This window comes from Elgaria multicarinata, chromosome 6, assembly GCF_023053635.1.
Source record: "Elgaria multicarinata webbii isolate HBS135686 ecotype San Diego chromosome 6, rElgMul1.1.pri, whole genome shotgun sequence".
NCBI lineage: Eukaryota > Metazoa > Chordata > Lepidosauria > Squamata > Anguidae > Elgaria > Elgaria multicarinata.
This window is the reverse complement of record NC_086176.1, coordinates 47,955,723-47,968,389: the sequence shown is the minus strand read 5'-3', so window position 1 is coordinate 47,968,389 and position 12,667 is coordinate 47,955,723. Positions and strand designations below refer to the sequence as shown.

Here is a 12,667-nt window from a genome sequence, read left to right as displayed (position 1 = left end):
TGTCCAACGGATGAGGCAGTCACAGGGATTCAGTTGTTATTTTAGCAGCTCACATCAACTGAGTTATTGTATAAATATCCCTTTAAGGAGATTGGAATGACAACCAACATCTATCTATCTATCTATCTATCTATCTATCTATCTATCTATCTATCTATCTTGTTTGGAAGATGGATGATTCACAGAATAGATGGTTCACCTTTTTCTTATATGGTCATAAAGGCTAAGTGGATTACATCACTGACCTTTTATACATGTCAATATAAGAAAGGCAGGAGAAGTAGACATTTTCAGAACTATGAAAACAAATCCAAGTGTTCAAGCACTTTTGTCCTTCATGCAAGGATACAGTTATACTTTCTCCATCGAACAGTTTTGCCTGCAGCCATGATATAGCATGTGCTAGCTCTTGAGAGTCACTTAGCTACTGACACAATCTTGCTGTGAGATTCCCAAAGGCAATGGTTACTCACAGTCATACTTCCTCTGATTTGCAACCTCTCATTCCTGGGTAAATGTGCATGTTTATATTATTTCAGTAGTATAACTGGAGTCATCTGTGGGTGTATCACAGTGTTCCCCAACTTGGTGCCCTCCAGATATTTTGGATTATAACTCCCAGTATTCCTGACCATTGGTCAGGCTGGCTGGGGCTGATGGGAATTGAAGTCCAAAACATCTGGAGGGCACCAGATTGGAGAAGGCTGGAATATCAGCAGATAAATTGGTAGTAAACCGTGGGGGCTACCAAGCTCTTCAAGAAGCCATTTTTATGTGGTTTTCATCACGAACAGTAAAAACTTCCACAATTTTATTGAATAATTGATATGTGCTAATAGCACAGTAGTAGATTGTTTTGAGGTATACCTGATTCTTTTCCTTAGAGAGATTTTTATACTGCTTTTATAAAATAAAAATCTATTTCAGTTTACTTTTTATGTATCACTTTATGTATCAGCAACATCTACCATCACATAGTCCCAGTGTTTATCTCTATTCTTAATTGAGATCCTGAATTGATTTGGTAAGAATTGTTGTGCAATTATTGCTCAATTTGTTATCAATGGTTTAATTACACTGTGTTGACAAGTGATAAATTAAAATAAAATTAATCAGATAATGTTACTGTAGTTGTATTGAAGCATAGCCTGCTAGATCTTTTCTGTACAATTAGGCTCACAAATCAGTGCTGATCTTCTAGTCAGCTTTAATTCTAAACTAATGAGCCTGTGTTGCTTTACAACTTGGCTGCTGCTACCTATCACTTTGCACTTTCAGCCAAGTGCTGTAAAATATTTGATAATGTGATTTCCTCCTCCCCTTTCCTTAGCATATATTTTTTAGAACTTGGTGGCCTGTTAATGGTGAGCCTTTAACAGATAGTAGCCACTTTATATTTCACTATGTGGTACTTCCCAAGGCTGGTTGTGTATGTGATTTCTGCTATGTACAAACATGTCACCAGAAACTGGAAGCCACTGAACAGTGGAATTTAAACAAGCTCTCACATTTTAAGAATGTGTCAGCACTGGCCCAGCATATGGACACACATATAAGTGAGTTGCTTCTTGTATTAATTCTGCACAACTCTAAACTCTTTCCAATAAACACTCCCCAATACCTAAATATGTGAACCAAGGTATCAGCCTGCAATACAGCATGACTCTAGACCTCTTCAGGTGTTCCTTCTCATCACATGCGGATACAGAGCAGGAGTGTGTTCCATGGTCCCAACCTTCCCCTTACCTCACTATTGCTGCTGTCATAGCCCTCCATGCATTCAGGGCTGAACTTCTGCAGTGGGGAGGCTTTTTTCAGGAAGTCTACATGAGTAGATGGTCAACCCCCAATGTGTGGAGGGCTGCAAGAGTCCTGCTAGTGATGCAAGGGAGGGGTCGGGGTCATGCAATGGGCGGAGCAGGGGATGCCTGAAGAAGGCTAGAGTCAGGTCAGTTTAGCAGGCTGACCTACTGGTTCCAATAGTAAGGTATTTTGGGGTATTTTGGGTTCCCTTTTGTTGTTTCTAGCCGAGGTTGTATAACCAGTTTACCATAATGTCTAAACTGGGAAACTATGGTTTAAGGCTGCTAGAGTAAATCCTCCTTCTGTGTGATCATTCTACAAAACTTAGGAAAAGCCATTCTAGTCACTGTGACACCTGTGTTGGTCACATGTATACCTGCTTTGAAAAGTTTTTGAAAGTTACGGTGGTGCAAAATATGACAGAATATTGTCTAGGGTTTGCCTTTTGGAGCATATATTCCAGTTTTGTCAAACCTGCACTTGCTACCAGTTCATTTCAGGACAAAGTGCTAGTTATTGGTTACAAAACCTTAAATGGGTTGGAATCAAGGGCTTGGATCCAGACTTTCACTAGGTCAACTGCATTGGTGGAAATGGACTTCCCCGTTCCCTCATTCACACAGCAGCCCCTCCAGCCCCCCCCAAATCCTACATAGAGAGTCAAGTGTCCTTGCTGAATTGAGTGAGCTGGGATGGGGGAACTCCAAAAATCAAGTGGAGAGAGTTCATGTGAATAGCGCCCTTCCTGGTATGAGAGATCCTTTCCTTACAAGGCCTAAAGCTGTTCTTAGCCCTGTAGGGGAAAAGCTGCAAGTATCATATGAGTATTGTAAACCTTCACTTGTCAGGTGCCTAGCAGTTATTTTAATAAGCAATTTAACATGGGTGGTGGGGATCGTGGTGGCAGGGAAATCAAAACTGCCTCCTTGATTACCATGGAACTGATCTGATTCATGCACACAGTATGCTATTATTTTTTGTTTTGTTTTTCAAGGCAGGAAATCTCTCATGTCCCACCTTTTGTGACAACTAAGAGAATGTGCCAGTTTTCCAAATATGAGTAGAGATTTGGACTAACTTTGCTTTTGAGCAACTTAAGGTAGAGTAACAGTTATAGCTCAGTGGCAGAGCACACGCATGGCATCCCAGCTTCATTTAAAAGGATCGGATAGTCAGTGATGGAAACCATCTCTGTTGGGGAGCTGCTGCTGCTGCCTGTCAGAAGAGATCACCCTGGGCTGACCAGCTTCCTACGTTCCTCTTTTGCAGGTGAAAGTACTGGCCTTGTCTGGCAGTATTGTTGAAAACCTAAAATGCCAGGTCAATCTGCAGCATTCCTCATAAATGTTATCTCTGTCTAGCTGACCTTTCGAAACAGTCCTTGACTGCGTGTTGTTGTTAAGTCACCCATTAATTCAGATTACTGAATGTATTTTGCAGAAACGAATTTAATAAAATCATATTGTTGGTGGCAGTGCTGACTCCAGATTTTGGAGGGGCCCTGGGCAAGAAACCCTCAATGGGCTACCTTCCTCAGTGAATCTACCGTCAGCACCATTGTCATCAGCGCCTATTGCGCCTCCTCTTTCTCATCATTGCTTCCACTTGCTTGCATGATAGGTGGAGAGCCAGGGAGCAAGTAGGCAGGAGAATCGCCTGCTCCTCCTTCTCACTGCCTATGTGAATAAGGCAGGTGAATAAGCAGCTTGCAGCAATGAAGAGGATATTATCACTGCATTGCAGGAGGCTCAGTTTCATGCTAGGTTCAATGAGATCACTGTAATTTCCACCTTTTTTTCCTTGTGGACTAATTACCCCTTTCAACACATCAGGGAGCATCCTCTCTAAAGCCATGGCCACAGATCCTGAAAGAATGAACGAAGAACAGGAAGAAGTGCTTTCAAGTTTGGAGGAGAAATTCCCAGAGCTGCCACCCCGAGAGGATATTATCACTGCCTTGCAGGAGGCTCAGTTTCATGCAGATGGTACAGCATTCCTTGACTTTTCTCCCTCTCTCTGTGTCATTTTTAATCCAGTGACACATATGTTTTTAGATAACTAATTTTAGTTTGAGTGGAAGCTGAAATTATATAGAACCAAGAGACCTGCAAAATATAAAACATACGAACAAACTCTAGATCTTTCAGTATCAAGGTATATGGGGGTTATTTGTAGAGTATATGGCTAGGACAAATGATTGTGCTACTTTCTGGAAACAAAATGAACATGGAAGGTTGTCCAGTCAAATATTTTATCACGACGTATCTGCTGGACTTGTAACACATTTATAAGTATGGCGAGTGTTGCTTTAGTCCAGGGGTGGGCAATATGCACCTTCTGCATCCTGCAGGGCAATCGGGGTGTGGATGGGTGGGGCAAAAATGGGTTCTGGACCTTCTAAAATTGCCCACCCTGGCTTTAATCCCTAATCAGAATTTTGGACAACATGGAGAAGGGTTGTGCTTTGTTTGGGTTGTATAGTATCCAATGTTTTTCTCAAAGCAAGTATTATTTGTTATTTTGCAATCTGCTGACCTTCAGCATGTACGGATAATTTCTCTGTCTGTCCCACAGGTCTAAGGATTGAGGAGGTTGTGCTCAAGGATCTCAAAGAGGTGTCAGATGGAGAAATAAAAGTAGCAGTTAGTACTGTGTATATGAATCTAGAGGTAAGGAGAAAGCAAACTGGGATGGGATTTTAAAGCTATTTTAAAGTCAGCTTTTTCTCATGTTTTTGTCATTGCTGAATGAGCGTATTTTTTTTACTGCTGACAAAGTACTTGTGGCTTACTTTGTGTAGCTTATATTCTAGAACAACTGCCTGTTGGGCCTTACAGGTGCAACTCCAGATCCAATCAATAAAGGTTGGCTGGCATTTACTGTGCTCTTTATTTTATTTTCTGAATCTTTTCTCTGTATATGGAGAGAGTAATGAGGAATTTGCATAAAATTGGTATTAAACTTATGACAGGGCTTATAGCTCAGTGGTAGAGCACATGCTTTTTATGCAAATAGTCCCAGATTCAAATCTTCTTCACATGGGGCTTTTATGCTATGATTGGAATTGGTTACTCATGGACATTTGCAGGTCCTTTACATGACATTGTCAAGCTCCAGAAAGGTGCTTTCTGACTTTTATCCACGTTTTTTAAAGATCGCAGATAATGAGCTATTTAAATATTGCGAGTTGATTTTCTCCATGAAAAAGGAAGTGGTGCTATAACACAGCACCATCTAGCGGCTGTGCTACTCAAACATATAGAGCTTGCAGATAAAGGAACTACCCGGGGGGGGGGGGGAAGTGGGAGTGTGTGAAGAGGGGCGATCTTAATCCTGTAAAAAACACGGAAGCAGAAGCCACGGTAAAGTTGCAGGATAAAAAAAAAAACTAGTATCCCTGACATCTCCAATTAAAGCTTTTCAGTTAGCAAGGACTGGGGAAATCCTTTCCCTGACGTCATGATGACTAGTGTGAAATGGTCTGATTCAATATGAAACAACTTTATATGTTCATATATATTCTCCCAAGGTTTCTGCTGCTGTTCTGTTCTTCTTGGCTACCACTACAGAAGGGTGACTTCGGACAGGGGTGGTGGTGGATCCTTTCACTTATCTGGTAGCCAATTTCAGAAGGGAACCAAGGAGAGGCATAGGCATGGTGGGCCTAGTTTATTGAGTACAGATGCAGCCGTGATATGCTTGCAGAGAAGCCTCTCATGACTGGTACAAACTGTGATGTCAACAGGCTGCTGCTAGTTCAAGCCCGTGTTTTTGAAAGCAAACTGAATTATGAATGTTAAGCATAAACAGTAAGCACTTGTAGTTTAAGGGAAGCCTGGTCATAGTGCACCATATACACAACCTTTACCAGTTTAGTTCATGTATTTGGTTTATCTGTATATGATTTACAGGTAGGGAGAGCTATAGTTGGCTTTATTTCCTGTCCATGTTGATTGTTTATGGTGAATGTTCATTCTTGTTATTATTCAATACAATATCTTTTAAAACTTAGTGGGGTGATGTGGGGAGTGACTGAGAAGGATAACATGTGACTGGGCCTGTATAGAAAGCATTAAAAAAACCCACAACAACTATGAGTCAAATGTTTAAAAATAAACTTGGAAAAAGGTTTGAGTGTTCACTCAGATAATGTGTTGTTTTCATCCATTCAAAATTTCCCAGGAAAATACATTTGTGATTTCAGTGATTGTTTAATTTTGCATGCCTAATTAATATTGTGACATTTTCTACATTGTATTAGATATATGGCACATATTGTGACTGTCATATTTATTTCCCAACAAATAACATTATTTGTTATTGCACATCTTGTTAAGTATTCTGGATACTGCTGCAGGTTTTGGATCTGACATTCTGCTTGGGTCTGGTATCATCTTTTTGACTAATATAAATGGAACAAAATATACACTTGTCAAATGTGTTTGCCTAATGCCAATATAATTGGCAGCGTTAATGCTTTAAAAAGTGGCAGCTGAGAAATGAGAGGAACGACATGGTGGTGATGTTTTCATTGTTTTTCTTGGGAGATTTCTTCAAGTGATGGCAAAATATTGCTCACATTATCAAATTCTTCTCATGCATTTTAACTTTTTTGCCCTGCATTATGCTACACCCTGAGAGTATCTTTTTATTATTCTCTGCTGGGATTTCCTTATAAATCACACAGCGCACATATATAATATCAATCAAAGTGACTTTAGAGGAGAGTTGGTTTTCCCTTAAAGAGATAAATAATATTTACTCAGTGGATTTAACTTTCTATTTCTATATTTGGGGAAAAAACACCAACACACACACACACATGCACACAGGCTTTAATGAAATCCTATTTACTGGGATTTTGTGTGTCCATGTCTGGTTTGGATGTGTTGGTGAACTTAATGATAGCTGTATGTGCTCGCGCTAGTGATCCAGTAGCTTGTTATTTTGTCTCTGATTGTGGCATATTCTGGTTACTTTGAAGCAAAGACTGGACACATGATATTTTTCTGACATGGAGATGACCTCTGTGTAGGAAAAACTAAACACTATATCTTGTAACATATGGTATGTCTGATTTATTTTACAGGTAGCAGATGATGTCAGCGGTAGGATTATGGTTGATACGCTCACTACTTTGCACACATGTCAGTGGCAGGATCCAGAGTTAGTAGATCCATTGAAATTAAGGGGAGCTGAGTTAGTCATGAGTAACTTAAGCCCCATTTATTTCAATAGATGTACTTTAAGTATGGCTAAATCTGGATCTAACCCAGTGTATGTAGTTTTTCTTATAAAGTGGCCCAATCCAGAGAAAGCCAATCATGTCTTAATCATGCCTTAGTGCAACCAGCAAGTTTTAGGTTTAATGTAACATAGGCTGACCATATGAAAAGGAGGACAGGGCTCCTGTATCGTTTAACAGTTGTATAGAAAAGGTAATTTTAGCAGGTGTCCTATGTATACATGCAGCACCTGGTGAAATTCCCTCTTCATCACAACAGCTAAAGTTGCAGGAGCCCTGCCGTCTTTTGTATCTGATCACTCTAGTATAGCTCCCGCAGCTTTAACTGTTGTGATGAAGAGGGAATTTCACCAGGTTCTCCATATATACAAATGACACCTGCTGAAATTCCCTTTTCTCTGCAACTGCTAACGATATGATAGCCCTGTCCTCCTTTTCATATGATCACCCTACATTTGATTATGAACATTCTCTGGATTGAAGCCTAAATATACAAGACAGCTGAAGTTTCATTTATCAAAATGGATCCAGATTATACCCATAGAGAACAACTCACTGAGCAGTGCTCTTATATACAATTCATCAACAAGAATCAACAAGACCCACTGAAATTGAGGCACTAACAAACAGGTTATGCTTAAGCACTATAGTTCTTTTTATTTACTCCCAGCTTCCGCCTGTCAAACATTAAGGGACACATCAAGGATAAGGATGCATAATGCCTCATTGATACCCCTGTATTCTACGACAGGACCTTATGCAAGCTTTTGTTATGTTTCTGATTCAGATTTCAATATGAGTGAAAATTAGTAACTTCTTTGAACTGAGACTCCAGTCTTTGGAGGGCTCCCTCTCCACCCCCATCTTGGCCTTTCTTTGGCATGTCCACCTTCCGGAAACCCACTTTACTAATAAGAAGTGATTAGATTTAAGTGTTATATATAACATAGTTCCTTTTTTGGTTGATACAGTGGGCATGAGCTCTTTCTCTAGTCCTTATCCTGTTCTCAGCCAAACATATGTAGTCCTAGGTTCACTGCACTGCCACCAGCTTTTAACTACAAATGGGAAACCCATCTGAACTTCCCAGAGAAAAATCCTACCACCCATGTAGCACTGCTATATGCAGAAGCGATGGATAATATAGAGAGTTATTTTTACTATTTTAACAGTGCACTTTTTATTTCTTTACAATTAGAAATGTATTATATTAAGAATATATCCTATGAATATAATAATCCAAGGTTCAGATATGATTTTTCTTGTCTGTAGGTTGCTTGATATTTTCAAACAATTTATAAACCTGCTAAGGTTAGTCTAAACAAACATTTTCCTAAAAGACTGAACTGGCCTTGTGTATTATTATTTTTATCACATGATAGGCCTACTACAGATGACATTCTACATATGGTGTTCAGGCTGATTATAGGAATTTGAATTTGATGCTAGCAAACCAAGTAAATACACTGGTGTTTAATCTTTTAGTAATGAAATTCTGACTAACTTGTGAGATTTTTTTCCCCCTGATGCATCTCACAAGGAGTTAGGGTATGTAAAATAAATGATGTATGGAGCTGTAAGAATGTGACTTTTGCAGACTACCTTATGTCTAAGGAACATTAAACATAGGGCTCTCGTTTAGCAAATAAATAACCATTCACTTCAATGGTTGCATAGTCTGGACTTTTGTGCATATTTTTGCAAAGATAAGCAGAGGCCATTAGGGATTTAATATAAAATAAATCGCCAAGGGGTCTTCTTGTAGTCCTAGTCTTTCTGCCACATGGTGTGTTACTAATGTGCATAAATGGGCTTAAATGAATTTGTTATCTGTACTACATTTGCAGTGTGTATATATTTATATATTATTTTAATTGCATTCTTTATAAAAGAAGATATATCATATTTTAGGATGTTGAAATCATTGCACTCATAAACAAATCAAACTTATTTTTAAGCATCAGATAATCTTTGCCTGTAGGTGACTTTGTGATGTATCTGTTGTACAGCAGGAAGTATACTTGATTTCTTCTTCTCAGATATATTCCTAGTTAAGTAATCACCTTCTAAGAAGAAATGGAGCAGCCAGAGATCCATTATTGAATACTCTCTGCTCACGAGTTTAAGTGATAAAGTGCACCGCTCTGGTGGATTGGTCACCATGATATTGTTGATGCCCTTGGTCAAATTAAAACTCATATCTGGAATGATAAACATTACCACATTTGTGTAGGCACAACGAAATATGTGATGCTTCTTTCTGAGGTGGTTTCTCAAGCTGGACCCTGAATGTTTCTTTATCATCTTCCACCAGTTCAGGCAATTACTAAAAGATGGGCTCAATTTGAAGCAGTTGAACAGGCTTCATCATAGCCATGCACACATACATAAGTGATAAATTAACATTAGAATGTGTTACCTTTCTTGATGAAAATACGGCTGAAATGAATCTGCTCCCCAGAATTCTCAAGGTTCTCCCCTGAATTTTCCATGGATATTCTCTGAATATTTGAGCGTTTGTTGAATATTCAATGTATATTTAATATCTATGACTTGATTTGACATCCAGTGATAAATGATATCATTATTTAATATTTGATTTCAGTATTTAATAGTTGATGTACAGTTTATACAGTGTTATTTAGTATGCTACAGTTAGCAGATTATTTCTTATTTCTTTCCCACCAAAATCAAAATAATTAAGAGAGGCAAACCAGCCTGAAGCGCTCAGATTTTGAGGTAAAAATTTCCTTTCGAAATTCAAATTTCCAATTTCCACATTCAAATTTGAAATGTTGCCAAATGTTGTATATTTGACAGTATTTTTTTTTCCAACTCCCAAGATGGTCCATTGTTACCATGCTCATATGTATTAATCAGACTCAGCATTGCTTATGATTTGGCTGGACCCTCAGTCAATAATGGATGTCAGTAATTTTTATGGAAGCCTTGGCATAAAATTTGTGTAGCATAAAATAATAGTCTGTATTGTAAAGATGCTGAATGCCACTTTTAATTAATGAGTAACGTATTGTGTCAATTGCTTTCTAAGGCCATGTCAGCTATTATGCTATCATGTCCTGCTTGAGGGCACCCCATGGGTATCCGATTGGGCACTGGGGGGACAGAATACTGGACTATATAGGCTTTTGGTCTCCTCTTAAGGTGACAATTTAAGGTGATATTGTATCTAATCTGTTTTTACGCTTTTTATGGTTTAAATTTTGCATATCGGTTTTTAATGTTCAGTGTTTTAATCTTTGTCCTCTATTTGAGGACTATATATTAAATAGACTTTTGGAACTGGGAATTAATCTTTGTAAACTACACAGTGAGCTTTGGCTATGGGGCGGTATATAAATGTTAATAATAATAATAATAATAATAATAATAATAATAATAATAAACACTAAGAGCTCCATCACACTTTTCCCCCTCTGGAATGCATCTGGGATTTCCACCTCTGTTTCATTAGCGTGTCAAGCGCCCCATCCTGTGCCTTTTCCTTCCCCCTCCATTGGTTCTCGTTGGAAGATGGACATTGTGATGGATGTGGGCACCTTCCCCCCTTGCTCTGATTTTGCTGTCTACTGTTTTAATGATTTAGTGCTTGATCGTTTAGGCGCCGTTTTTGCTTTTCGAGGGGGAGAAAGCAATGGAAGTGGGATTGGAGCAGCGGAAGTACGTTCAAGCAACTCAACACAAGCCCGGTCATTTGAGCAACTCAGCACACCCTCCTGTTTCATCAGCAAGACGAAATGCAGATGCCCCCATGAAGGGAGGTTCTGCAGCATAGAGCGAGGACAGGAGTACATGGGGATGGAAGAGCAGTTTTATTTCACATTGAGAAAAAATGCTGCACTGTCCCTGCCCTAGAAAAACAGAAAATGGAGGGGAAGAGGTGAGATGACTGCAGGACAGGGACAATGTCGTGTGAGGGTCGTGGGGCAAAACAGTAAACAAGGCAGGATGACAGTGTGATAAAATGCTGGTGTGATGGCACTCTAAGACCAAGGTTGCTATTATGAAGGCTAGGCTGCAAGAGTACAATGGCCCAAAGTCACTCAATGAATTCCCTTTCCAGTTGGAGATTTGAACTCAGATGCCTCCAGTTTATGTCCAATACTGTTGCTCACGGGTGGGCAACCTGTGGCCCTCCAGGTGTTTTTGCCTACAACTCCCATGATACCTCACTCTGCTGGCTAAGGCTGGCAAAACATCTGGAGGGCCACAAGTTGCCCACCCCAGCTCTAGCTATTGCACCACACTGACTGAAGAAGATAATGCATTGACTTAATAGACAGTGAGTGGACAATACACTTAAAGGGATATTTGTGTGATTTTCTCAATGGGGTAGATATGTTGATCCTCAAAATGATAATTTTTTCACATAGTTGTATGTGTGTAAGTCTCATAAAAATAAGTGTAATTGACTCATGCATACATACATACAGAATTGCAGCCAGTGTCACCTTGGTGGGTTCTTGTGAGTATATCTGGAATTACTAGATCATGGAATTACTAGTTTATAGGACTTGTAATATTTGTGAAACCTATACTCCTTAGTCTGACTCGGAGACAGCCCAAGACATTTTGGTGCCTGAGGCAAAGGACAAGATGCCACCCACTCCCATTCCATGTACAAAAGCTGACTGGACTGGCAGATGAATCTGTCTTCAACCCCATTAAGGTGACAATGTGCTCCACTGACCCCGAAGGCAGCAGGCTAATTTAGGGGGCACAGAGCAGGCTACAGTGCACACAGGTCCCCAGTTGAACTCCCTGCTGCTGCCTCTCAGCATCTGTCACTTGAGCTGACTGCTTCATCCTGCCCAACTTACCCATCAGCAAGTCTAACTGAATGTCATAGTAAGAGGGAAGAGAATTTTATTCAAGGCTGCCATGTTTGGGGCAGACCTGAGTCTAGGGTCATGTCCATTTCTGCACTAAGCATTGGTATTATGACCATGATATTCTTTGCACAAAGATAATCTGTGTACAAAGATATTCTCTGAAGCTAAGACAACCAATCCCCATTTCACTTTTATTACATTAACATTCTGATATTCTATATATAGGAAAAGTGAGTCAATTTCAACCATCTGACAGGGATACTTGGTGAAAGTGGGACCGTGGAAGCGGAGAGTAGCAATGTGGCGGTGACCACTTGGCTTTCCATACCCATGGCTTTTGCTGTACTGACACACCTTCGTCAGACTGATTGGCATTGGCTGGTTTGGGGGTGGGACTGGCCAGAGGCAGGGCTCACTGTACTTACTTTGCTTTCTCCTACCGTATGGTGTAGTAATCTGGTTTGGATATAGTGTGTTTCTCACTTTGCAATGGATCCTTATTGGCTACCTGTTGGCAGAAACAGGAAAAGGTTTTACGTATTTCCTGTTTTGGCTGCTGGGAGCCAGGATTTTTTGCCTTCTCCATAGCAAAAAATGGCATAATCTTATTTTGTTCTTCACACTGACATGGTACAATTGGCTTTGGCACTTGGGCAGTGGGCATGGACCATAAACAAGGGGTAGGGGAGAACCTACTTAAAGGGCTTTGGGAGCCTGAGCCTCAAATGCCAGTTCACTTCCAGGGACTGGTGTGATGCCTACAACC

The 12,667-nt window shown here is 39.9% G+C and overlaps 1 protein-coding gene across 4 annotated transcripts in view; it reads left to right on the top strand.

Annotated features, from left to right (window-relative positions):
* Positions 1-12,667, top strand: part of PRUNE2 (prune homolog 2 with BCH domain) — a 137,325-nt gene that overhangs the window by 33,561 nt on the left and 91,097 nt on the right. For all 4 annotated transcript variants that reach the window (XM_063129363.1, XM_063129364.1, XM_063129365.1 and 1 more), the window contains exons 5-6: positions 3,636-3,788; positions 4,378-4,472. In XM_063129363.1, coding sequence (XP_062985433.1) covers positions 3,636-3,788; positions 4,378-4,472 — 248 coding nt within the window. The remainder of the gene's footprint in view (positions 1-3,635; positions 3,789-4,377; positions 4,473-12,667) is intronic.